Source organism: Festucalex cinctus, chromosome 1 (genome assembly GCF_051991245.1).
Source record: "Festucalex cinctus isolate MCC-2025b chromosome 1, RoL_Fcin_1.0, whole genome shotgun sequence".
Classification (NCBI taxonomy): Eukaryota; Metazoa; Chordata; class Actinopteri; order Syngnathiformes; family Syngnathidae; genus Festucalex; species Festucalex cinctus.
Genome location: NC_135411.1, coordinates 32,852,352 through 32,880,155, shown reverse-complemented (window position 1 = coordinate 32,880,155; position 27,804 = coordinate 32,852,352). Strand labels below are relative to the sequence as shown.

General features: G+C 42.2%; 2 protein-coding genes and 1 non-coding gene across 8 annotated transcripts; 2 read left to right on the top strand and 1 right to left on the bottom strand.

The window, feature by feature from the left end:
- Positions 1–314: 314 nt before the first annotated feature.
- On the top strand, positions 315–18,050 carry LOC144024563 (uncharacterized). 3 transcript variants are annotated; one of them, XM_077530979.1, is made up of 19 exons: positions 315–428; positions 709–960; positions 2,608–2,685; positions 2,760–2,825; positions 5,358–5,509; positions 6,122–6,286; positions 6,395–6,506; positions 7,051–7,107; positions 8,139–8,207; positions 8,303–8,392; positions 8,478–8,581; positions 9,888–10,341; positions 12,244–12,342; positions 12,422–14,149; positions 15,215–15,362; positions 15,567–15,684; positions 15,756–15,915; positions 17,246–17,338; positions 17,652–18,050. In XM_077530979.1, exons 2-19 carry the CDS (start codon positions 769–771, stop codon positions 17,763–17,765), a joined length of 3,999 nt encoding a protein of 1,332 aa, XP_077387105.1. In that variant the 5' UTR covers positions 315–428; positions 709–768; the 3' UTR covers positions 17,766–18,050. The 3 variants fall into 3 exon arrangements, with proteins under 3 accessions (XP_077387105.1, XP_077387116.1, XP_077387125.1); XM_077530990.1 differs by lacking the exon at positions 709–960 and having other exon boundaries at positions 358–428; XM_077530999.1 differs by lacking the exons at positions 315–428; positions 709–960 and adding an exon at positions 1,005–1,109.
- A 2,003-nt stretch (positions 18,051–20,053) lies between these two features.
- Positions 20,054–26,689, top strand: LOC144024550 (uncharacterized). 4 transcript variants are annotated; one of them, XM_077530964.1, is made up of 7 exons: positions 20,054–20,402; positions 22,234–23,969; positions 24,077–24,170; positions 24,243–24,328; positions 24,490–24,625; positions 25,842–25,913; positions 26,028–26,689. In XM_077530964.1, exons 2-5 carry the CDS (start codon positions 22,236–22,238, stop codon positions 24,526–24,528), a joined length of 1,953 nt encoding a protein of 650 aa, XP_077387090.1. In that variant the 5' UTR covers positions 20,054–20,402; positions 22,234–22,235; the 3' UTR covers positions 24,529–24,625; positions 25,842–25,913; positions 26,028–26,689. The 4 variants fall into 4 exon arrangements, with proteins under 4 accessions (XP_077387090.1, XP_077387062.1, XP_077387072.1 ...); XM_077530936.1 differs by having other exon boundaries at positions 25,842–25,940; XM_077530946.1 differs by lacking the exon at positions 20,054–20,402 and adding an exon at positions 20,443–20,870 and having other exon boundaries at positions 25,842–25,940.
- Positions 26,690–27,169: 480 nt separating this feature from the next.
- Positions 27,170–27,240, bottom strand: trnag-ccc (transfer RNA glycine (anticodon CCC)). The gene has a single exon. It is a non-coding gene; the product is annotated as a tRNA-Gly (tRNA).
- Positions 27,241–27,804: the final 564 nt, after the last annotated feature.

Here is a 27,804-nt window from a genome sequence, read left to right as displayed (position 1 = left end):
ATTGTGATTTTAAGAAAACCGATGGAAAGGGCACATTAATCTAAAAAAAAAAAAAAAAAAGAAGAAGAAGAAAAAAAAAAAAGCAATATTCTTTGTGGATTTCAGATAATGGCCAAATTGTGAAAAGTGCCTGCGCAGAATAATCAACGTCATTGCCTAACTTAATCCAATTTTTCGTGTTCAAAAAATACAAAACAGCTGATGTGAAGTTTGCGTTCAGTGCAACAGCGCCATCTGGTGGTACAGGCACTCGTCACAAGCACTGGTTTTCCTGATATGTACTGTTGGTTATCACTTATCATCATCATCATCATCATCATCATCGTCATCAACAGCTTCCTCATCTTACCACAGATGGCAAATGTACTAGATCTGTACTTGAGTACAAATAATTGTGTAGTAGGCTACTGGCTACAAAGCAATGAAATGTAAGTGCAAGACAGAGTGAAAATGAACTTTTGCTGTCGGTTCCGTCTGCTTTCTGATTAATTTCCTCGCAGGGATGAATAACGTTTTTCGGAAAAGATATATAGACTATGACATACGAGTATATATCCTGTAAAAGTGTCAATCTTAAAACTTGGTATTTTCGCCAATAGGATGCATATATTTAAAATGAATTTGAATTGATTTCATATTGTGTTTCAAGTGATCATTAAATTCCACCGCAAGACGTTTTGTTTTATTCTTATTTCTGCGTACGTTCAGTGACGTCATAAGCGTGACGTTATGCTCGTGAACCGCCTTCAACTAACGTGCGAGTGACAGATGAGCGGAGTACACGAGAAACCAAAACAGCAACAAGAAGGAAAGGACAGCAGCAATTTCAAGACGTTTTGGAGCAAGATGTCGGCCGGCCCGTGCGAGAAATTTCAGGCCAACTTTTTCAACAAAAGCAAATGTCAGAACTGCTTCAAGTCACGCGAGCTACACGTGCCCGCGCACCCACGAAAGGAGCACGTAAGGACAAATCAAAACATTTCATTTGGAAACCTTACCGGTCGTAATTATTGTTAGAGCTTCAATGAGCTGCTGTATAGCTTCTTTAGTCCACTTGAATCACGTGACGTCCTATTCATGTAGCGCAGTACTCGCTCGAAAATGAAAAGGTGTTCAGGACTATTTTGATTTCAGAATGTGATGAAGTGTCGTTTCACTATCTGCCCGGTTTGTATGATACTCACAGACAAAAGCTAAACAATCCACTGTTTGTTTTGACCTTATAAAGGAAGCATTTGAATTGTGTTGTATTGGGGAAATATCAGAAATGCCCAGATGTTCATAATTGTCAATAGGTGGCGCAGAACCAAAAAGAATGGTGATAAATAAATGGTACCCAAATGTGGGTTCCCATATGCCTACATTCTAGACAAACACAAATCACATTTGGGTGCTATGTAGAACCTTTCATATTTTAGAGTCTAATTTAGTACTGTAGAATTTAGTTTAGTCTACTGCAGTACTTAGTAGTCTTATGCAATAATTCTCAACTGGTGGAGAGCAGCCCAAAAGTGGATTTTGAAGCCAATTTGACTGGATTGTGGACATGTAGTAAAGAATTGCCGAGGTGTTAATTAGTTCTTTACTTCCATGTTACTGTCGGATGTGACGGCATAAGAATGTGTCATATGGTACATGTCGGTACGAGGCAGTAGTCAGTGTCAAAATTACTGTTTTTCACTGGTTATGTATTGGCCTAGAAGCCTTTTTCATACAAATGATTACTGTAATTATGGATTTAGAGTAGGGCTGAATAATTAATTACATTGAAATCTACATTGCAGTGTAGTACAATATAATTTTTAAATCGCAAAGGCTGCAGTTTAGAACACAACTGCTTCAATTTGGTTGCTTGTTAGCTTTGTTTCTTCAGGTAGGCCTATACTCGTATATACATATTTCATTAATTTATTTATTTATACAGTTATATTTATATAGTTACGTTCATAAGTTAAGTGCTTAAGACATGCAGTACATATGTTTCTGTATCATTGTTTTCATGAAACATGACAATTTAAAGTGATAAAGCCACAAATGTGTTTGCATTGTTTTCGTTATCTGATTATGAATTTTGCCAAGCTTTCATAATGAGTGCTTAATTAAAAGAGAAGTCAAGTCCAAAATTGTTTTTACAATATGTCCGATGCGCCTCCACTAGTCTAAACACGGTATTTTAATTAATATTGCATTTTTAGAATATGAATTAAGACGAAAAAATCCAGCCGATTTTAGTCATCTCGGGGGCGGCCATTTTGCTTTATACTGCTACTTGCTGTCATCTGACAGTGCCACAGAGTGCCCAAGGGCTCCCCTTAGGCACTCTGATTTCATATTCATTTGACAGCAAGAGGCAGTACAAGGCAAAATGGCCGCCCCCTGAGATGATTCAAAAGAGGTATATGTTAGACTAGTGGGGGAGCATAGAATATATTATTGCAAAGAACATTTTTGACTGGACTTCCCCTTCAAACTGTTTTGGACCGTATTTTTCAGAACAAATCATCACTTAGTAAATGTTTAGTAAATTAACAAGATAAATATACTGTCTACAGGAGTGAATGTGAGCTTGTTTGTCTGTTGAATGTAACCGCTTCCCATGTTCGGTAGGCCAAGGTGGTGTACGCCGGCTGGCTTTGCTTAGCGCCCGAGGGAACGGACTTTGACAAGGCAACGCACAGATCACGGGTAAGGTGGCGGCGTCTTAACGCCGCAATGAAATGTTTCATCGATCTGACTTTTGTTGCCCCTTTCTCAACCAGAAATGGCAGCGTCGTTTCTTCGTGCTGTATGAGGACGGCGTCATGAACTTCGCGTTGGATGAGCTGGTGAGGCAGGTGGCCATGTTGATCCAGATGTTACACAGAGGATTTAGGATTAGTCCCAATGTTAATGCACATCCCCCCTCCTTCTCCCCCATTCGTCTTAACCTTTGTACCCACCCCTCAAACGTTAATTCAGCTGTTAAGTCTTCATACATTATTATTTTTTTCTGCTTTGTTTCATAAACCACTTAAACAACTTCAGACTTTAAAACTTGCTGTAACATGTAAAAAAGCTGTAACATACGGAAGCGTTGAGCTGCCAATGTGGAGTAAACATTTTTGTCTGGCGAGTATGTTCCTATTGAACTTAGTGAAATATGTTCGAACATACTCGCAAATATGTTCAAACATAGTCGAAAATATGTTCGAACGTACATGTAGGCTACATGCTACAAAGTTAGCATACCTTCCCATAATGCCACGGGGTATTTTTTGCGCATGCGCGAGTGAAGACAAAACCCAATTTTTAAACATTTGAGCCACGTTACCAATTTATTAGAAAATCAAGTAGCCAAAAAACTGTTTATTTGTAACTTTTACGACTTATTATGTCTACCGTGCATGATTTAGGTTCGTAATTTTTTGCCCTATAATGCAATGGAGTATTATGCTTGCGAATACCCCGTGGCATTATGGGAAGGTTTACTAACTTTGTAGCATGTAGCCTACATGTACTTTCCAACATATTTGCAAGTATGTTCGAACATACTTGCGAGTTTGTCCAAACATATTTGCGATTATGTTCGAAAGTATTTGCGAGTATGCAGACCCGTCACCAGAAAGAAATTGTGGGGGGGGCATTACCTTTTTTTTTGGGGGGGGCACACTTCATCAACCTAAATCTAATGTTCATCAGGTTGAACAGTGGCATTGTGACAACTGCAAAAGTGCTCAGAAATATTTTCTGTCACTTAAAAGCGGAAATTTGACATCTAAAAGACAAACTGAAAAAAATGTGTAGTTCATTTTGCATTTATTCAACTCAAAAGTTCATTTGAAACAAATCCACTCTTCACTTCTGTAAACAACGATGTCCGAATGAATGACTGCAACCCAGCCCCTTCTATCTGGAATTGGCTAGCAGTTGCCTTCATTTGCATGTTGGAATAGGGCTGTACGATATGGATATCATTTTTGCCAGACATCTCTATTCTTTGATCTTTGACTCAGCATGAGACTTCACATCATTTTACTTTTTTTATGCTGCCTTCTGTATTTTGTGTTATTTTATTTCTATACTTATACAGATTTCTTTTTTAGTATTAATTTTATTTGCGTGTATACTTATCTACTTATATTTACTCGAATTAATTTTATTTTGTGTTATTTTATTTCACTTGTGTCTACTAAAAGACTAATTTCTATTCCATGCACAGCACTTTGTATGCAGCAATTTATGTTTTAAAGTGATTTAGAAATAAGTTGAGTTATGTCGATGATGTACAGAAACAACATATGGGTTCAGTAAAAAACTAAGCAGAATATCAATCCAAAAGGATGTGTAAAGTGCTGTTTTTTTTTTTTAAATTAGAACTTAGTGACAGTCATCAACATGAACAAACTTGGCAATAAAAAAAGAGAATTCAACTCACATTGTACTGCAACTGCTTTAGTGATAAATAATTTTATGCTCCTTAGTTGTTGTTGTGTATGTGTGACTGCTTGGGTCTGTTAACAGCATACTGTGTATTGCTACAATTCATCCGTGCTGTATGGCTTGACTAATTAAAATAAAAGTTTGCCACTCACTTGTAAACGTAACCAGTGGACTCAGGATTCCCATTGATGTCAACTGTGTCATCCTGGATCGAGGTTTGGCATTTGGTGGCTCCCATTAAAGCGGCACGACGTGCTCTGCTCAGTCTTTGTCCCTGCGCCAGCCGGCAAATGCGCACTATCTACCCGGAAGTAGATTTGGCTAAGGCACGTCTGCAGAGCGCGCGTCTCCCCCCCACCCCACTCCAGCCCTCGTGATCCGGATTGTAATTGGCTAGCCTTAGTTGTCAATCAAAGCCAAACTTGAAAGGAGGTATGTGGTTGGCTGGCACGCCATGCTTTACTTGAAACAGAAGGCGCAAGTTTGTGTGACTGATAGGACTAATAGTTGGTGAGTCATCTTGCTAGGGCGGGCACGGCTGACTGACAGGGCGGGCACGGACCCCGAAGGCCCGCCCATGGCGACGGGACCGCGAGTATGTTCGAACACATTTGCGAGTATGTTCGAACATATTTGCGAGTATGTTCCAACGTATTTGCGAGTATGTTCGAACGTATTTGCGACAATGATCGAACATATTTGCGAGTATGTTCGAACATATTTGGGAGTATGTTCGAACGTATTTGCAAGTATGTTCGAACATATTTGAGTACGTTCGAACATATTTGCGTGTATGTTCGAACATACTCGGCAGCCAAAAATGTTTACTCTACATTGGCAGCTCTACGTTTCCGTAGTAACAGAGAAAATGGTCACCAAATAATAAATATATAATGGCATTGTCGCGGTAACGCTGCTGTTTGTTTTCTGGCCCTCAGCCGAGCACTTTGCCTCAGGGCACGCTGAACATGAACACGTGCACGGCCGTGTTGGACGCGGAGGCGCGCACCGGCCAGAAGAACGCCTTGTGTATCGTCACCACACAGCAGCAAGTCTACGTACGCGCCGACAGCAAGGACACCATCAACGGGTACGGATGGAAAGACGGACACGGTGGCGGGACTCACTTCATGGCCCGTCACTTCCTGTCTTCTTACTTTCAGTGTTGTCACTTCCTGTCTTCACACTTCCTAACGCCTTTCCTGTGCTCTCACTTCCTGTGTTCATGGTTTCTATCGTCTCACATTTTGTTAGGATTGGCAGAAATGGAACATTGAAACGATTGAATCATTTGGAACAATTGATTCAGAAAAAGAATCGATCTTTTGGAATGTTCGAAGCATCTCTCCACAGCGACATCTGGTGGAGAATTCTAAAAAAACACAGTCAAACAGTACATTAAAGAAGAACTCCCCAGTAAGGAAAGTAGTTATCACCTAATTTACACAACTAGGAAACGGGATATACTGTAATTGTAATGGACGACATAAGAGAGAGAAACAATGTCATGGGAAAGAAAAACTGAATAACCCCCACCCCCTCAAAATATGTATAGAAGTACAAGTGAGTATTTTGCTGCTGATTCTCGCCTGGGTTTCAGTACATACCAAAACAGTTTCGATTTTGCCATCACTACATTTTGCTTTCACAATTGCTGCCATCTTTTCTGTCCTAATGACTCGTCTGTGGTGTCTATTGCCAGGTGGAGTGATCAGCTGGCTGTTTTTTTGGTGGCCAACGCCAAAAATCTCAAGATGAAACGCAAAGTGGATGTCGCCTGCGTGCAAGTACGAAATCAAGACCATCAACGTTGTCAAGTCAACGTCAGCAGTGATCTGACTGAGCAGGAGACCACGTTGACCCAAACGTGAGTGAGCAACATGGACATTAGCCACATAAGTTTGAACTACCAATCAACTTAGCACTCCCAAAATGTAGCCAATCTATCAATGAAATGTATGTTCGTGTTTGGCAGCTCTGACGTTGCAGTCGGGAAGCGCTTGATGGGTGGTGAGACGCCCGTGGTGGAACAGGATGTGAAGATGTCCGGGATGGGCAAGAGTGAAGCTCACCCCTCAGAGCGAGAGGTAAACACTTGCTTATGTTGGGAATATCGGCTTTGTGTCTCCCAGCCTCTTCCTGTATCGATTCAATATAATAGACAACACGATTTCCTCACCGTGGACTTTTTTAAGTGACAACGCTGAATGCTGTGCAAGAGTTCTGGCGTGGAGTGGAGGTCATGCGACCAAACTCTGCATCCCAGTTGGCTCCATAGCACCCTTGTGCAAACTGGTGGTGTACAGATGGCGGCGTTTGACATCTGTACAGCTTTGCTTCAACACACCAGCTGATTCCAGTTGGATGCTGCTTTTAATGAGACTTGAGTGCTTGTTGTCACGGGCGTACGGTCTTTCTTTCTGGACCCGATCCACAAACAGCTTTTGGATTATGATCTCCTGAAAGCCTTCAGCTGCTGGTGCAGTGATCCAGTGGGGCAACAGCAACCCCTCCCCCGCGGTGCTCAGCGGTGGGTGGGCTAGGCTAATCCTCATTGCTGGGCAACTGTTCCACTTGGCTTGAAATGATGTCAACATTGTGATTCATTTCATAAAATGTGTCTTTTCGCAGCCGGATTTGTTAAACTTCAAAAAAGGTTGGCTGCTGAAGCTGGATGACGATGATCAGGTAAACGTCAACATCACACCGTTTAGTATAAACTGAGTTGCAGCTAATGAGTAGTTGAATACTCGTTGAATCGGTTGATTAGTTTTCTGATTACTCAATGAATTTGATGTAAAAACATTTTCTTCCATTACCATTTCGCTCTTCAAAAGCAGAAAATTATTTCAAATTGACAGCACAGAAAAGTCATAATGATCCAGTTCCAAGCGTCGTCCGAAACATCCATCAGAAAATGTTGAAATATTTTTAATTCTTTTCCAAACTGAACATAAATATTTGTGAATGTCTTATTTTGATTCAATACAGAGATAATCAGTCAGCTTTCATGGAGAACTAAAAAAAAAAAAAAAGATTATTTATTATTGAGATGATTCTGATGAATTGGACAGTTTCACATCCAAAGTCTTGAAACGATCAATCGATGATCAAAATTGTTCTTGACTAATTTGAATCATCAATTAATTGTGATTAATTGATTATTTGTTGCAATACAGACAAACATTTGTGTTCAAAGAACACATTTGATTTTTAAAGGGACAGTGTGTAGAATTTTCTGATTTTTTATTTTTTTTTCAATGTGGGTGCATTTTAAAAACCCATTATTAATTTCAATCAAATGGGCAAAAAATGTTTTATTACATTAATGTACTTTTCTTTCTTTTTTTTTTTTTTTTTTTTTTTTTACATATATAGGTCTAGTAATTGCTCATTATATTACATGGGTCATGTTGTGCCACACCATCTTTCTGCTACCGATACCCGAAAAAGAACTTTGTGAATGTAGTAATAGGTGGTAGGCTTGTAAAGTGTGGTTTCTCTGAGGTACCGTAGTGTGCATGCTTCAAAATGCACATGCTTCCAACTTAGGTTGTTGCATTCTAATAGTTCATCACTAGATGTCACAAAAACCTATATCTGTCTCTTTAAAGTACAGATTAATAGATTTGACCCAACTTTCATCACATTATAGTCAATAACGACAAAAAAAATCTTTAAAGCCATTCTGTGTCAACTCTGTATTTGTCCCCCTCTAGTGGAGAAAGTACTGGTTTGTCTTGTTTTCTGACTGCCTCAAGTTTTACAAGGATGCTGTGGCTGAGGAGGTTCGTTCACAAGCTGGTTATCTGTATTATTCTTTGGGTTTTCAATATGTTTCTTTGCCGTGAAATCGGTGTGGCCATTTCTTTCCTGCCGCCAGGCTTCAGAGCAGGAAGGTGAAGTGGACTTGAGCGAGTGCTTTAAAGTGTCTGAGCAGCAGGTCCACGAGAACTATGGCCTCCAGATCCACGTAAGACTAAAAAGTTGGCGTTGAAATCATATTTTTTTTTTCCTATACGAACACGAACTTTGAAGCTTCTTTCAACATCTTCCAGACTCCGAGTAGCATCTGCACACTGTCGGCCATGACGGCCGGAATACGGAGGGATTGGATCCAAGCGCTGATGAAAAACGTGCACACTGCTCCTGATGTCACCAGGTAATTACAACATACTGCTGTATATTTACTTGGGAACATACCACCTTGGAAAGGTCAAGTTGTGAACACATATACTTGCATACATCATCTTATTATCATTAAACTTACAAACATGTTAAGGGTGTTGCCCGCCTACCGCCCGTTGATAGCTGGGGTCGGCTCTGGCATGCCCGTGACCCTACTGAGGATAAACAAGTTCAGAAAATGGATGGACGGATGGATGGATGGACATACATTAACTTCGGAACGTATCAATTTACTTTGACTTGTGAATCTACCTTGTTACCTGTTATCAGGGGTGAAATTGGTCAGAATTTCTTGCCGTAACTCCCTGACATAAAGGTCACCGCGCCACCAGAATTTTTTATTTTATTTTTTTTTTGGTTCAATTCCTCCTCAAACTACCAACATTTAAAAAATAACAAAAACCTCCTTTTGGCACAGTTACACGGTACACACAATAAAACACAACAGATCTTACTGTAACATGATTGTAACAAGGCATTCATGAGAAACTTATTTTCATTCAGTTTATGTTTTAATGACGTGCAAAATAACAGTTCTATCTTTACAACATACCTTTATAACTTTAAGGATATAAATAAGAAACATCAATGAACAAAAATAGTCCAAATGACTCTTACATTGTGCACATTGAAATGGAATATACTTAGAAGAAAACATAAAAATTGACTTAAAAAAGCTTGGAGTTGCTTCACTTTAAGACAGGAGGTGCAGTCTAGATAGATACCTATTTTGATCATATAGCCATTATTATTATTATTATTAGTAGTAGTAGTAGTAGTAGTATTTTGCCTGAATTGCTTTTTCCACCCCTGAGGTTGCTGGTTTGATCCCAGCGCAGTGTGATGGTGTTAAAGATCCATGAGCAAGGTAATCTAAGTCCAGTTGTTTCTGATCCTGTGAAATAAGTAGTTACAACGCAAAGCGTTTTAGGGCCTTGTAGGGTAACGTGCTATATAAAAGAAGTACCATTTTCCAAGCACATGCTGCTTTTATTCTATGTTGTTCTGTAAAATTTACATGTAGATTCTGTTTATTGTAAATTCATTCCCAGTAAATTAAACAAGTTGTTCTGTAAAGTTGTTTACATTTCCCCACTGTATTTTTTACAGAATTTCCGTGGTAACCACAGCTGCCAGTTTTTCCCCGTAAAAACAGCAGATTTTTTTATTTTTTTTTACAGTGTTGCTTGATCTCCTTTTCAACATTTGAATAAATAAACTTTATACATAAAGCATAAACTCAACATGCATCATGTGTTAAATTTGTGCATGACTTCCAGTTTATCAGGCTCAGTGGTGGTCCTCAGCCCTAAGCCCGAATCTTTGGTCAAACCTGACGTGGCTCCAGATTGGTCGGAGCCGGATCGGCGTTCCAAGCCCCGGAGCATTCTGGAACGAAGGCGGGAAGGCCGCTACAAGACCTTCGACTGGACCAACTTTCAGCCTCCCAGCAGATCGACGACGGATGTCAATCAGACTCTGATCCCGCCGCCACCGGCGCTATATAGCGAGCTGGAGAAGAAAAGGAGGAGGGAGGCCAAGAGGAGGCGCTACGAAAACATCCTGGGATTGTCTCCCGGCCGAGAAGTGATGGGCGACGCGGCAGCGGCCGCCAGCCTGAAGGACGAAATGGAGGCTTGCTGGAAGCAGGTGGAGAGGAAGAACTCTCTCAAGAATGCCAAGATCCTCACCATCAACAACAACGCCGACTCCACGCACGGCTCCAAGAAGGCGGTCAGTACATTACGTTTATGTGTCTACTCATCGTCGTGATGGTGAGGTGCACAAATGCTCTCTAACATTCTGCTCAACTCAGGAACCAACAAACTTATAAATTCACTCATTCATTCATCATGGCACCAACTCAGTTACTAACTCGCTAGTTCACAAATTTACTCCTTCAATAATTCAATAAACATGAACACTGACTAACATACTGGGCCCAGTTGTTCAGTTCTCGGTTATTTTAACCACTGTTTAACCCCTCACCACTGGTTAAATTCCTAACCTGCCGTTAAATAACCGACCATTAAATAGGTGTTGTTCAAAACATAGATAGTCACACTGTTAATTAACAGCACCATCAAAGTTAACCGTACCATTTATGTCACTGGTTAGCACCGATATATCCCACAATTCCTCTTTTTGTTTACTTCCAGGTCGGCGAAAGCAGGAACTATACTCCTACATTACCAACAAACTAATGAAATCAATTCACCAAGTAACTCATTCACTAACAAAACAACAAGTTCAATGACTTCAGGCATTCATTTATTCAGAAACCAACTCAGTGATTGACTCACCATCACTCACTCGGTAACTCAATAACTCATAAACCCACTCGCTCACTAACACTGATTAACGTGCTATTTAATTCACTAACCAGCTCTTGAATTCAATATTTCACCAACCAACTCACTATTTCAACCATCATTCAATCACTCACTAACTCCTCATTCACTAACAAAGAAACTCAGTTACTCACATATGTACTCACAAACCCGCAAATTGGCTAAGTCACTTACTGCTAACTGACAACTTACTAATTCACTGACTTCTTAGCATATTCACTAACTCACTCACTTACTAAAGTAACTAACTCAGGGCCAAATCCACTAAGAATGAGCTGCGTCCACTGACAGCGCCATAAAATTGCTCCACATATGCAGTTTGCTCCGTTAATATCATAGTCCTATTCACTATATTGAGCTAATGATATATCAGCGTGGCGGCACGGTAGCTGACTGGTTAGCACGTCCGCCTCCCAGTTCTGGGGACTCGGGTTCGAGTCCGACCTCCAGACTTCCTGGGTGGAGTTTGCAAGTTCTCCCCGTGCCTGTGTGGATCTTCTCCAGGCACTCCGGTCTCCTCCCACATTCCAAAGACACGCATAGCAGGTTAATTGGGCGCTCCGAATTGGATGGTTGTTCGTCTCTGTGTGCCCTGCGATTGGCTGGCAACCAGTCCAGGGTGTCCCCTGCCTACTGCCCAGAGCCAGCTGAGATAGGCTCCAATGACCGTTATGAGGAATAAGCGGTCAAGAAAATGGATGGATGGATGGATGGATGGATGGATGGATGGATATACCAGTGCAAACATGCCCACTGGGAGCAAATTTACACCTGATTTACCACACATGGAAATGGATTTGCGCCAAGACCGACAGTATAGTAACAGAAAGATGACATCAGAAAGTAAAGTTGGACCAAGGAGGTCCAAAAGCGTTTTCCTCATTAAGCTGTGAGCGGAGAGGAGAACGAGTCAGACGCTACCGGATTGCTCCATTTATACCAATTACCACCACGCAAAAGCCACACAAACGTTTAGTGGATCTAGCCCTCAGTTATTAACTCAGAAACTCACTAATCATGTAACCTACTCACACAAAAATTGACCAATTTGCTAACTCACTCACGAACAAAATAACAAACTCATAATGAAGTCAAACTCAAGTCACTCACTTATCAGCTAAGAATTCACTCACCAGCTAACTCGCCTACTAAATACTGTAACTTACTTACTCACTAAATTAAATCAGTCGTGTAGCTACTAAGTACAGTGAAATAAAGATGAAACTGTTGTTTAATTTGCATGAATAATGAACAATTTGAGACTTAGTAGTTTGTGTGTTTGAAGTTTGAGGATCTGAAGTGTCAGATGGAATTGTCCGAGCACGACAGACTGGAGCTTGAAGCTCGCCTGAGCATGTGGACTTCTTATCACACGGCTGCAACGGTAAACATTTACGCTCATGTTATCAGTTGAATATTATGACTACATCAAGCCAAATTTTCTCCTCTCGTCTTTCCCAAAGTCGGAATGTTTGCAAAGATCCGGAGATGATGTTCACTCTCTGGGTGAAAGTCCAGTGGTTGGAATCTCGGGAAGCAAAATTCCAGATCATCAGCGTCTTGTGGACAACATACCCACAACATGGACGGATGAGGATTTACTTCCCGTCTGGTGCGAGAGCTTGCCTTCCACGGGGTCGGACATCTCAGACTTTGAGACGGATGGTGAGGCTCAAAATGACCCTCTAGACTTGGAGGATTTCACATGTGAGCAACGTGAGCTTCCCAGGACGGATGGTCCACCATGTCCAGACTCAGAAGGCGACTGCTGGCCGTCCACGTTAGACGCCCTGGCAGAAGCGGGCGGCGACAAGTCTGAAGTCAGGAAGCTGTGCCAGGAAGTGGAGATCCTGGGTTGCCAGAAGGAAGCTCTCAACCAGCGCAATCAGGAGATGCTCAACCAGCTGAGCGAGGCGGACCGTGAAATCCAACGTCTCAAGGAAGAGCTCAGTCTCAGGTGTGCAGAACCACTCCCCAAAAAGATGGAGGACCTGGAACAGGAGCTTCTGGAGAAAGACCAGCAACTTCTGGAGGCGCAGACCCTTATCACCTCCCTGCAGGACAGGCTGGGGGACGCTGAGGTTCTTCTGCGGCGGCAAGAGGTGGAAGAAGAGGCTAGTGTGGCAAATGACGTGGTAGCGGGCGCGGGGAATGCCGAGGGTTTCCTACTGCGATGCTTCCAAGCAATCGAGGCCAAGCTGACGGAGTTGGAGAAGAAGCTTCATCAATCGGAGCTCAGCTGCAGGCAGCTCCAGATAGAGAACGAAGCCCTGAAAGAAGCTGGGATGCTTCATGGACAAAATGAGGACGACTTCTCAAGGCCTCCTGTGGACAGAAGAACGCACCAAAGGCTGGAGTGGAGCATGCTCAGGTGGAAGGTTCTGGACAGGTTCTTGGAGGTTGTTAATAGACTAGAATCTGGGAAAAGCAAGAATGGTAACAAAGAGGAAGCAGGGCATCCGGTCACTTCCTGCCAGCTGAAACTGGAGGAACTTTGGGGTGCGCTGTTGGATGGCATCAATGCCAACGCTTCCCATCCACAAGAACAAGACAAGAAGCTTCTCTGTGATGCGGCACGACAGATGATTCCAGAAAATCAGGTGTCGATGTTGAGTCAGAACCTTCTCGCGGAAGATGCAAACCCCGCCATTTTAGACAGGAAACTGAAGGAGAACATCCAGGATGTCCTTGGGAATGCCCAACGTGTCATTGCATCAGGAAGCAGCAGAATGTGGGATGATACTGAGCAGTTGAACACACTGGATGACAGCGGTGTGGAATTTTTGGCCATTATTGTCCAGATCTTCTCATCCTGGATAAAGGTGGCGTCCTCCGGCGTGCGGGACAAAGTCGGGATGACAGCCGAGCGTTTGCGCGCCACCTTTATTTTCTCCACCGAGGCGGCGTTCTGCTGCCACATAACCAGGCAGTGCGACCGTCTGCTGGAAGAAAACGCAGAACTGCGAAGGCGACTTTCCCATGCGGAAAAGCAAGTCGCTAGCGCCGACGCCGGTAGCCAGACGCCACAGGAAACGCAAGAGGAAGGCAAGGAAGTGACAGGATGCCAGGAGGCGGGTCAGGTGGCTGAGTTGACGGATCGCGTGACAGATCTGGAGGAGCAGCTGTCAATTACGAGACAAAAACTCAGCTCGGATCAGATACAACATGACGAGGAGATGCAGAACTTGAAGGTAGGGGGCGCTGAACGCCTTAAATAAGCTGTCAAGGCAGGAATGTTTGAGAATCTAGATGTTTTGTCTTTGATTTTTACAACAGCGTGTACTTTAGGTGACGACCTAGCATCTGTGATGACACTAAAAATTACATTATGGTTACAGAAGATTTTAAATTATGTTATATGTATTATACCAGTAGATGTAATTGCCTTGATATTTACAAATCAGGTACCTTGGCATGTTGTGTTTACAAAATCTGTACATAAAGTTGGTTGCCGCAAAATCATCTTTGTTTATGAAACATTTATGTTAGGTTCATTTAATACGGAAGAGGATTAGGGACCTGTGATTGGTTGGCAACCAGTTCAGGGTGTATCCCGCCTACTGCCCGATGCCAGCTGGGATAGGCTCCAGCACCCCCGTGGCCCTTGTGAGGAGTAAGCGATTAGAAAATTGGATGGATGGATGGATGGATGCATGGATGCATGGATGCATGGATGGATGGATGGATGGATGGATGGATGGATGGATGGATGGATTAGGGCCAGTGGAGAGAAAAAAGGTTGGCAGGATTCTGACTTTATTCTCAGCATTCTGACTTGAAAGTGATAAATCTTACTTTATTTTCATAATTCTGACTTTAAATCGAGAATTCCGTTTTTATTCACAGAATTCTGACTTAATTCCGACTTTATTCTCAGAATTCTGACTTTCTGACTTCCCCTCACAATTCATAGCTCTGTCACAAAGTCAGATTTCTCACTTTACAGTCAGAATTCTAAGATTAAAGTGAGAATTCTCACTTTAAACTCAGAGTTCTGAGATTAAAGTGATAAAATGAGAATTCTGAGATTAAAGTCAGAATTCTGGGAAGAAAGTCAGAATTTTCCGTAATTTAAAGAATAATCAAATTGGATCATGAAAGATTATCATCTTTGATGTTTTACATAAATGGACATTCATCATTGAAGACTCAATTCTGTGATGTTTACAAAAACATGTACATTATTGTTCACTGAAAACCGGTTTATGAAAACATGTGCAAAGTTCAACTTTTTTTGTGTGGGGGTGGGGCATCAGGCGGAGTGCGAGCGTGGCCTGGCCGCCATGGAGGCTTGTCACGTGAAGGCGTCGGAGGAGCTGCAGCGGCGACACCTCCAGGAAGTTGACTGCCTTCTGGCCGAGAGAGACAGGATGCTGAATGAGGAGGCTGTTGCTACGGCAACCGGTGAGATGCTCTGAATATGTGGGACTCGGTGACAACCGGTGGCGGCTGGTCAAGGATATTAGGGCATCACCAACACATTAAAAAGAAATCATTTAAAATTGGAGAAGTTTGACATATCACCCACCCCTACTGGTGGTCAAAATGATTTGTCAGTGACGAGTGATCAACATCCTGCATTTTCAACTTCTTGTTCATCTGGGTCAGCCATCGAGGCCATCGAGCGTGCTCATCGCCTGGAGCTGGAAAAAGAAGTGCAGAGGAGATGTCAAACACTCAATGTGACTGAAAACGCGCTCAAGGAGGAAGTCTACAAACTACACAGGTACATACCTACCACAGCCTGTTAGCATGTTAGCATGTAGCGCAGCAACATGTGTATTGATATGCATGCAGTGAGAAGCTGGTGTCCTGTCAGCGGGAGCTGGAGGATCTGTCCTATTGGTTCACGCTCAAGTGTGTGGAGGTTGGTCACATGACTCAGGAATTGGATGACCAGAGGAAAATGCTGAGCCAGCGGCAGCAAGAGAACCAGGACCTGATGGACCAAAACCAGGTCAGAACACGTCGGGGACATGTAAGATGGCTTCTTGGAGTGATTCCGGAACATTCCGCAAAAAAAAGTCCGTGCAGAGTGAACCCTTGTCTCTCAGTCAAGATGAGTCTCTTCAGTATACGTAGTTCCTTGGCACGACTGAACTTCATGTAAGCACAAAAACAGCGATGACTTCTGTCTTAGCCTGTCCTGTGATTACCTTGGCTGTCGCGGTTGAAACTTCTGAATGTGCCTCCTGTCTCATCTCTTCTCCAACATTATGCCCTGTTATCCTTCTCACTTGGCTTGTTTTTACACTCAAGCCAAAACAATATAAATGGTACTTTGGCTCCATCTCTTGCCCGTGTGTGATGTCACAACAGTCAGGTTTATGCTAACTCAAACCATTGATGAGTCTCATGTAAAGGTGGTTCATTTTTGTTGAAAAATTGTACTACTGCAAACATTTGTTTATGGAACATGGGCTCATGATTGCGTACATACTAGGGCTGCACGAATATGGCCAAAATGATGACCACATTTATTAATCACAACAAGTACACATCATGTTCGGGAAACATATATTTTTCTGCACTACTTTGCAACAATTATGTTGACAGTTTTTAGTGAAAAATTAATGGAGTATCATTAGAAAATAAATTATCCTAAAAAATATTTTACACTCTAAGGCAGGGGTGGCGAGATCCGGTCCTCGAGGGCCGCAGTCCTACAGGTTTTGGATATTTCCCTTCTTCAACACAGTTGATTCCTGATCAGCTCATCAGCAAGCTCTGCAGAAGCCTGATAACGAGCCTGTTAATTGGAATCAGCTTCACTATGAGTAGGGAAATCTATAAAACCTGCAGGACTCCAGCCCTCGAGGACCGCAGTTTGCCACCCCTGCTCTAAGGTCTAACATCTAACTGAAAAAACATGTTTGTATCCTCCATTTTCCGAGCCGCTTTGTGCTTGTTATTTAGGCATCCTAATGAAGTCTTAGCAAAACATTCACCCCTGATGGTTAGAGCACTACTTGTTGAGAAAGTGCTTGATTGCATATGTTGCAGAGCCCACATTTGAAATGTAAATATTACCAACAATCAGGTTAATTTAATCGTGTCAGACAAAATAATGATCATGTCTCAAATTCAATTAAATGCACAGCCCTATTCAAGCTGCATGGTGTTGATGCTTTATGATCTTCTGTTCACAGCTTTACTGCCATTTTGCGACATTCTGTACGCAATTACAATGTTTTCAATTACCAAACTTTCACTTTTCGGGCAGGGCTCTGTCTTGACGCTGTGGGAATAACATTTTTATTCGTCAATTTTGTGTCATTGTCTTATAGGAGCTGAGCACTCGCCTGGCAGCCGAGGTTAGTCAACTGACCAAACAGGAAGTACCTCCTGTAAATCAGGATGCCAACGTTTATAAAATGGAGGTGAATGGACTTATGGCACTCCCTATCAACTACAGTATAGAGTGATCTATATAGGTTTATCTCACAATGCATTCTGTAGGGAAAATTTAGGGACTCATCTAGGTGCACTATTTCTAAATTCCATCGTAGTGATTTGGGTGTGTGAAATGATTCTAAACGTAATTACTGCGTTTGGAATCATTCACTTATTCCCATTTCACAATTCACTACAAACACATTTTCAGTTTAGGAACTATCTAGGTCCTCAATAGAAAAGTTCCCATTTCGGGACCAAGGAAGCAGTAAATGAAGGTGCCAAATGGTGTGCTTTCAGCTGCTGCTGCGCGTGAAGGAGAGCGAGCTCCAGAGCGTGAGACGACAAGTCGCTGCTTTACAAGACAAACTGCTGGCTGCACAGCAGGTCAGAGTATACTGGAGCAACGAATGACAGCACAGGAAGTAGCAGTAGTCTGTAATGAAGCCCCACCCCTTGTTCCTCATGTTGCACATAAATTATTTATGCATTTCAAAATCCTTCTCAGGGCAACCCTTGGAAGTTTCTTGTGTTGCATTGTACATTTTGATTGTGGTATTGTAAATATTTCTTGTTTATTATTCTATCATTCCCGTTTGAAAAATGACTTGAACATATGAGGATTTTTCACGTGTTATTTATTTGAGTCAAGTGTATTATTTTGTTGTTTCACTCATAATAAAGACAAAAAAAAGTGAACCTTTGTTGAGTCAAGATAAAAAGCATCCCGAGATGACTGTCAAGTTGAAGGATTGGTTTAAAAATAATGTTTGTTTAAAAAAAAAAAAAAAAAAAAAAAAAAACAGGCAACTTGGGTTTTTCAAAACAAAAGTCCCAGCTTATAAAATTGGAATAAGTAATAAATAAAAATAAATGGATGAGTGGAAAAGTTATTTAAAAAATATATAATTAATCGAATAATCATTACTATAAAGTAACCAAATTAGAATTGCCCCCTTCTGTGCTACTACGTTAGTTTCAAAACAAAAGGTTGAAATAACAACATCTGGTATTTTGTGTTTGAGTGAATCTCTATTGCTTACAATATTTGTGCATATTTTATATGTATTTAAATAAATTTAAGTTTTATAGGAAAGTTAATTTTTCTCAATATGTAAAGAATATTCCATTTAATTGACTAGTGTGGGTGTCCTCATTAAAGCAGCTATATGGAAGATTTAAAATTTCAAATCACTACTGCCATCTGTGGCCGAAAACAAACTGCACGCTCGTACACGCTGCGCGCACTCGTACGTGCACGACCTCAATACTGAAGACTGGGCTCTTCATATCCAATTAAACTATGTTTTCAGAGGTAAGAAGTTTTATAATGTTATACAAAGCTGGCCACTTCACGGAATGAGACTCTCGATCCCCACTAAACAATTGATGTCCACAGGACGTGCAGATCATATTGCTTTAGTCGGTCGAAGTCCAGTCCTGTGCTGTACTCCAAAACGATGTGCAAATTAATTGGACCTCATTCCGATGTTAATATGCAGTTACATATTGTAGTCACCCCGCTCGATGGACGTCAACCTGATTCTAGTCATTATTAGTGTATGTCGCCCCCAGGCTAGCGTCATTGTGCATGAGCTGAAAGGTGGGCTGTCATTAATGGAAATTGACGATTGTGAAAAACATATAGACCCATTCACTACTTAGTGTGATATGGCCGTGAATGTTATCGCCATTCAGTAGTACCGTTGACATTCCGTTAGCATAATGTAGCTACAATAGGCTGTTTTCACAGAGGAAAATAAGGCGACATTTAGCCTGATTGAAACGCCGCGGAATGGAACGTCTGTTCTTCATAAAGTCATTCTGTTCTATTACATTCAACTTTGCCGCCCCTTTCACGCTAAATGTTGCCGTCCACCTCACTTTCACCCCAATAGTTATGACCGAGAAGTGATCGATCTTGAGGTTACTGCTATTTGAAAACAACACATTTTCTTCTAAATGGCAAGATACTCGCTTCTTACCTTTTGGAGTAGAAAGAAAGCCAGCTGTGAATCACTTTTCTAATCCAAGTCCGATCTCAACTCTCTCCACCGCTGAAATGTCAAACCAATGTTCACTCTCGTTCTTGCCCGGCGTCGGTCACTATCAAGTTTTGATTTTGATTTTTTTTTCGTGGCACTTGACATTGTTTTCATTTTTTTTTTTTAAGCAGCCTTCTGCGGAGTAAAAGCGGGTGTCTGGGGCAGCGAAAATCTGTACTAGTTCCGTCTTCGCGACTACAGGAAACAACTGACGAGGACGCGCATGACGTCACATCCCACAGACAGAGGGCGGGAAATTCGAAGGATTCGGACCGGACGCTTCCTAAATAATATTGGCCAGAGGCTTGTAGAAGTACCCATTGTGAACAGCTAAGATGTTGATCTACTACTTAGAATATGTTTTAGTCATAAATGGTCAAATAAAAAAGCTATTCTTAAGATATTTTGGGGGGAAATCCTCCATATAGTAGCTTTAAGAATAAATACAGAATGTGTGATATGTAAATCATTTCAAAGTATTTATATCAACATGAACTCACATCAACTGAACTAAAATTAAAAAAAATGGAGCTACAAAAAAATATGATAAATTTCATGAGAGACAGTTTGAGCAATACAAAAAAATTGACGAATACAAAATTGTATTTAATATATGCACTCTTACTTTGAAAATAACATTCCCTCTTCCGGGTTTGTTTTAAGCGTTTTAATGTCGCTTGACTCGGCATTAAGCAAAGATGACAGCTGTCGTCACAACAACAACAACAACAACATCTTTATATAGCAAGTAACATTACAACGCTGTGTTATTAATATTTCATTAATATCACCCGTTTACTTGAATACTTTATGTCTTGTACGTGGCTTGTCATTGCGCCGACAAAAACGTTGATGACGTGTGCGTAGCTGTCCCGGGTAGTTAGCATGCTCAGCAGCTAGCATGGCGTGGGCTCGCTGCTGGGCCTGCTGAAGCCGGCAGAAGAGCTTCGTGAGCAGGGAGAGCCTCGCCCAGGAGCCGCCAAGAACATCCGCACAGCCGCCGCTGGTAACATTGCCAAAGTCCACTTCAACATTCATTCATTAAACATTATTTTATTATTATAAATGCGGCTTAAGTACACCCGTAACGTTACATTACTGTTTTGTTTTGTAAATAGGCTATAATTTCTTAGCTTGAACCGAAACCAACACCGTATCAATTAAACAACATTTCGTATGAAAAGAAAAGCATTAAGAAAAAAAAAAGACAACAAAAAATCAATTTGTTTGAAGGTGCGCAGAAATGCTTTTATTATATGACGTCAGATGATACGATCCATCCATTTTCTAGACCCTTTATCTCTTATCGGAGTGATGAGCTTGAGTTTGTCCAAGATGTTTTTCAGTGAAAGGAACTCTGGACTGGTCACCAGCCAGGGACATAAAGATGAAATTATCACTTGAGCATGAAGAGAGTATGCGAACTCCAAACAGGAAAAGAGGAGTCGGGATTCAAACCCCAATCCACAGAACAGTGAGGCAGACATAACCACCGAATCGCCTTGCTATAAATTTTACCTAGTATAATGAAGCAGCTATTGTTGTTTCCTTTACATACTACGTGGTGGCCCGGTCATTCTCTGGCTCACACCAAGCTGACCACATCGAGAGGAAAATGTTGATATTTGTTACTTTCCCGACAACTTCACATGGGTGCAGTTGGTCACTATATTATACATTGTCACAATACATATGTAATAACTGTTTTTAAAAAAAACAACTATTAACCTGAATGCAATCTCTAATGAATCTGTATTTAGTAAGAAACATTTAATTCTTAGTCATTGTCAGTCAAAATCATTACTTTCATACCCTAGCAAGCAAATTTGAGAACTCATTGTTTTTCATGCCATCCACGGTCATGGTTTCATGAAATGTACATATATACCAGTCTTGCCCAACTCATTTGTAATAAATACAACCTATGTAAAAAGCAACGTTTAGAATAGTGAAGATTAAAGTACACAATGAGTAGTACACAAAAGCAAAGCAACGGATAATGAAATTGCATTATCTAATAAATCAAGCTGAGCAAAACATTGCTTTTTACTTAGACTTGATGCTTGTGTTAGGAGTGCGTTGAGCAAGTTTCTGGATATGTTGCATTTTAGATTTTTGTTCATGAAACCCTGACTGTAGATGGTACAGTATACTACACAGCTACAGCGGGTGTGACGTGTATATGAATGTGTGTGCATGTATCGCCATCCCTTTGTGAAATGTTGTGTCACTCAGGCCACGAGGGATGGTCAATCGTTTGGGTGGTCAAATAATTTGTAACATTTGATTCAGAAATAGAAAGAACCTTTGGGAACGTTTGAAACGTCTTCCCACAGCATCATCTGGTGGCCATTTGTAAAATATCACATTCAAACAGGAGTTGCCAAATCCCCAGTAAGGAAAGTAGCTCCACAGTTTTGGAAATCTGTTCTCACCTAATTTAGACAGCAAACAGAATATAATTGTAAGAGAAAAGTGAATACTCCCCGCCTCAAATATGTATAGAAATACAAATACGCTTTTTAACATCATCTCAAATTATTCTCAATCCATAAAATGTTCAGTACAATACACTCAGATGTTAGATTTTGCAAATTTTTTTTGTTTCTAAGCAATTGGGGGTGTAATGGAATGCTAAATGGAACAGTCACGTGACATCCTCCTTCTGATACAGACCTCAGAACAGTGTTTTGAATCACTACCGCCTAAATTTTGGTACGTACCAAAACACTGTTTCCATTTTCGATCACAACTGGACACCCTGCTGAAAAACTTAGTGTTCCACCCGTCTTTGTGAATGGCCGCTGTATCAAAGTGCAACCAAACTTGTGTTTCAGTAATGGAGGCGGTCCCATCTGAGCCACCCATCATGGCGATCGACCTATCCAAGAGCTTCTCTGCGCCGGCCCGGACCCGAAACCACCATGCCCCTCCCTCGGACCACCCCGCCAAGCCTGAGTGGTACCACAGACGTCCAGTGGACTCGTCGTACGGAACTGGAAGCTACGACGGGGACAGCGGCGTGGAGCCGAGCTACTTGAGCACTGCGCTCCCGCCGGGCGTGTACGCCGACGGCGACCTGTGGTGTCCCGCGTTCTACCAGGCGGACGCCAGCTGCGAGGACGACAGCGGCAGCGACTCAGACGTCATCGTGCTGCTGGCGGCCGCCAAGGAGCCGCTGCTCTGCGCCTCCTTCGCGGCGGACGGCGTGCAGCGCATCGTGGAACCGCTGTCGCCCGCGCCGTCCTCGCCAGGATGCTGCCGGCGGACGCCGAGCTCGCAGAGCAGCGACACCTCGTCGTCAGAAGAGGAAGTCGCGGAGGAATCGGAAAGCTCGGCGGACATCCCGCCGCATCACGCGAGGCCCGTCGTCCTGCTGGCGGATCTTAGCGCCAACTCCACGCGCTGCCACGCTGACGTGTTGAGTGACGACAGCGATGTGGTGGAAGTCCCCGTCACCCAAACGACCCGGAAGAGGCTGACGTTTCCTCCAAATGAAATTCAGGACAAATCTGTGCCCGTTGAACGCAAACGCAGCGTCAGAGTCAAGCCTCTCTCGACGCCGGCGCCCCCACCGAGCTGGCCCGCACGGCGCCGTCTCGCGAGAAGTGTCAAGAAAGATGCGGTGGGCGTTTACTACGAAGGCTGTGACTCCGACGACACCGCAGGGTACGCGCTGGAGAGCGACGAGGATATTCGTCAACGCCACACGGGCAGCGACTCCGACAGCTCTGGCCGCATCAGTGAATCTCACGACGCTCGTCAACGGCGCGCTGCCGGTAAATCTCGAGAAGCTGATCATGCTCGCCGTCATGTCATTGACAAATCAGACGACTCTCTCCAGCGCCGTGCCAGTGAATCGGATGACGCTCATCAATGCCAGGCCACAAACAGTTCTGATCATGCTAGCCAACGTCATTCCGTTAACAAATCAGACAATTCGGACTGCCGCCGCGCCACCAAGAAATCTGCCGACGCTCGGAGAAGTTCAACAAAACCAAAGTTGGCTAAAAAAACTGTGAAGAGACAGCGGCGCAAACGTCGAGCGTGGTGTCCACCGTCATCTCTTTTCTCGCCGCCGGAGCCTCAAATCAAATTAAAGTGCACCTCCGCGCAAGAACCAACGAAGAAAAAGAAGAAAACAGCAGACAATTTTTGCCCTTTTGTGCAAGTCCGGCGGTCTGGCAGCTTGCGGCAGAATGTCGTCACAGTGGTCAACCACCAGGACCAGCTGGACGTCTCGCACCAAAAACAACAAAGCACCGCCCACTCGTCTGCAGGACTCATCCCCAAGACTTCCTGTTTCCGCCTGGGGCGACTTAACGGCGCCGACGTCGCTCCTCCACTGTGCTGCCTGTGCGGTCACGAGGCCAACGCCGACGGTCTGGGCGACCTTCACGGACCGTACCTTCCCGTGCCCAAGTTGCCGGACTCCGGTAGCGACGATGCCGCCGCGCGCCATGTAGGCGAGCGCTGGGTCCACTCGGACTGTAGCGTGTGGAGCAGCAGAGTCTACCTGGTGCGAGGGAACTTGTACGGCCTGGAGGAGGCGGAGCAGCTGGCACTCGACACGGTTGGTCAAATGCAAATATGTGATTGTTACTTCCTGTTCCTCTATTTGTCTGCTTGTGATGATATCACGTTCTTTCTCCTAATGGGTACTTCTACTTCCTGTCTCAGATGTGCTGTTGGTGTCATCAGTCTGGTGCTATTATGGGATGTTCACGCAAAGGATGCACCCAATATTTTCACTACGCGTGCGCTCTACCCTCAGGTACTACCTGTGTGTGTATGTTTAATAAGTATGTGTTTTATATATGAACTTGTGTTTAATGTGCGTGTTCAGGTTGTGTGCTAAACGAGGACAACTTGTCACTGCGATGTTCACAACATCACATGACCACATGTCAACAACATGAAGGACTCGCACAGGTGCGTTTAATCATCTGTTAGTGTTTGTGTTCATTTGTATTTTTGTGTTTATTTGCATATATGTGTGTTTGTGTTTGCACGTGGGTGTATTTCTGTGCATTTACGTGAGCGTATTTGTGTTTGTGTGTGTGCTGACGTGAATTTTACATGTGACATATCAGAGGACAAGTTGGCAAGCAGAGCGGCGTCACGTCAGGTGACAGACAAGGCGACCGCTCAAATCAGTGACGCGTGACTGACACACGATTGGCACATGGAGTCACATGACTCAACAGCGGCGCTCCAGAGTAATCATACGTAAGTAATCAGAGTACTTAAATAACTACAGTGGTACCTCTACTTATGAACGTCCCTCCATATGAAATTTTCAAGTTACGAAACGCCTCAACAGGAAAATATTGCCTCATGTTAAGAAAGAAGTTTCAGGATATGAAGGTAAAACTACAGTATGGGTCACTACTCGCAGCTCCCAGAGTTTCCTGAACGCAACATACTTACAGCTGCTCTGCCATTGGCTATTACTGGCATCTTCCTGGCATCCCATTGGCTAAGAGGGACCTGTACAGTATGTGACCATAGATACAGAATAGATTGTGACTATGTAGCGTCCTCGTCATTCGCCCCTCGGGCCATGAGGTGTTTAGATAGTTTTACGTAAATGTATTAACTAACGGCCGACAAATTTGTGCAAAAATTCAAACGATTAGTGATTGATGAAGGCTACGTTGCACAGTAAGTTTTTAATTGCAACGAGACGGGCCTTTTTTGGAAAAAGATGCCTCGCCGTACCTGAAGTTTCCATCAAGTTTCGTAATTTATTGAAAAAGTGTTCACCATTCGGGTGATCGCTCACTATGATGATGTTTGTCTTGGACATTTTCGAAGGATTGTTAAAAAAAAACAAGGGCTCCAGGTGGAGGAGTGGAACCGTCACTTGCCTTCGGTGCCGGATGGCGTGGGTTCACTTATCCGCCTGGGAGATTATGTGCGGCTTCCATGATGTAAGCGTGAGTGAGAGAGTGAGTGATAAATAAATTAAATTAAATTAAAAAAATAAGATTGTTAAAAAATAAAAATAAAAACATCCTTGGATCAGTTCTTTACAAATCACCAGGCAAAAACACTTCTGAGAGAGAACATGAACCAAAGAGGGCAAAAAACGATGAGGACAGCAGTTAAAAAGGTAAATGACCATTTTTATTCTTTACTCTATTCTTTGTGTTTTACATTATGCACAACTCTCATTTTATGTGCAATAATCTAATTGTAACATGTATGTGTTACATGTTTTGATGCATTTTTATGCTTTATCAAACATTTATGTCTGAATTTTGGGAGGCTTGGAACGGATAGGGCATTTACATGGAAAATGCATCTCTACTTACAAAATGTTCTACTTAAGAACTTTCTTCCAGAACCAATTAATTTCGTAAGTAGAGGTACCACTGTAATACGGAACAAGTTTAAAGGCATCAAGTTTATTTTTATTTATTTTGTTTGTCTTTTGCAAAAGTCCTCAGGAGGCGGAGCCTTTTCTGACCACGCCTACTCTCCTGTGACATCATCAAAACCAGCCCGCACATGTGTACGTCAACGCCAATCAAACTTTACGGTATAGTTTTATCTCTGATGTGTGTGTTTGTGACATTTGTCACATATTTTTGTATTTGTGTTAATTTTGTGTGTGTTTGTTTTTCAGGTGACACGTTGACAAGCGTCACAAAGGTTCCTTTATTATTAAGCGTTTATAAGTTCCAGTTAATTTTTGTCATAGCTGTTGCTAGGATATGCATCACACATAGTCCGTATGGTCATTAAAACACCTACATGATGATGTCACATCTGATGTTTACACTCGTTAGAAGATCAAATGCAGTGTGTCACTTTAGAATAAAGACCTCTGTTCCATGTTTATTTTTCATGTGCGAGCGTTTCACTAGTTGTTGCTACATTTTATGATCACGCACACTAATAAAAGACATGAAAATGAATGAAACTCAAGTGTTCCTGTGTTAGTGTTCACTAATTATGGCGCCCGTGTGTCATAGTGCTTGAATTTGCATTATTTCAGGAACTGATTGTTCTAAATGAGGCAAGAAGAATGAACGGACGATTATGAAAGTTGTCATATTAGTTTAGTTTGTTGTGGAGGAAAAGTTCCAAACGTCGATTAACAAGTGTGCACTGTAAATGACTTGTCTTAACATTTCAGTTAACAACTGATGAAAAGGAATTTGTGTTAGTGTCATTTTAATTTAGTGTATTTTCTTTTGTTTTATTCCTAGTTAAAATTGTTCATGTTAAAAACTGTTGTAGAATGTCCAGATGAGAGGAAATAAATTGTAAAACGTGGAAACAAAATTGCCATTCATCCATTCATTCTCTAGCATTTGTCATGATGGATTGGGTTGGACATTGTCAGGTCACCCTTCAGGGTACAAAGGCAGATAGGTCTCCAGTCAAGATCAAGGCACAAACATACAAGCAGTAATAGATTGGTCGCCGGGGTTACATAGTCATCAAGAAACCATTTTGATAGGCACAATCATTTTGATTCTCCTAGAGTTGTTCGGATTTTAAACATAAGGAAGTTTCGATGCCTTGTCCACCGATGCAAAGAAATGTGCACACCCGCACTCTGTGTGCATGCAGAAAGCAGCAATCTTTTTTTTTTTAAACAATCTGTCAAAACTTGGATTTAGGGCAGTGTCAATTCAACAAGATACATAAACAATACATACACAAACAACAGCAACCAAAAGAATAAAATCACCCAAAGCACAAACTTGCCAGGGGTAACAAATAAAAAATAAATTAAAGACAGCGTCAGTATAAAAAGCGTGCGCCGCCCGGGAATCGAACCCGGGTCGCAAGAATGGGAATCTTGCATGATACCACTACACCAGCGGCGCGTTGCCTTTGGTAGGAGAAAGTCGACTATATATAGGTGGGGAAATGTAGATTGCGTACGAGATTCATGTGACTCCTTCGTACACGATTGTACGTTCCTCCGAAGTTACAAGTAGAAAGCTGAATGTAAACATACAATCAGAACGTAAAACATTTGTTACTAAAGCTTACGCTTATTATAGACATCTATTCGCCTACATTTTCTTTATCGAATTAAAAAAGGGATTAACAGTCAATTGATACATTTTGTATATTGAGGTACGGTGTACAAGTCGGTTGTTATTTCGTTTTGTTTTTTTCTGAGTATGACTGACCGACTAAACTGCCTTAACTGGACGTCATGGTTTCACATTTACAAGAGTTGACCACTAGATGTCACTGTGAGACAAATAGAATCACGTCCACGCTTGTTTGTTGACCACACAACGCTGTACACTCACAACAACGATCTAAAAAATAACCACATTCAGTATAACAAATATTTACGTAATTAATCATCTGACATTTAGATTAGATAGAAATAGCGTTTTGAGTCAGTAACTGACTGAAGTCATATATACGAGTGT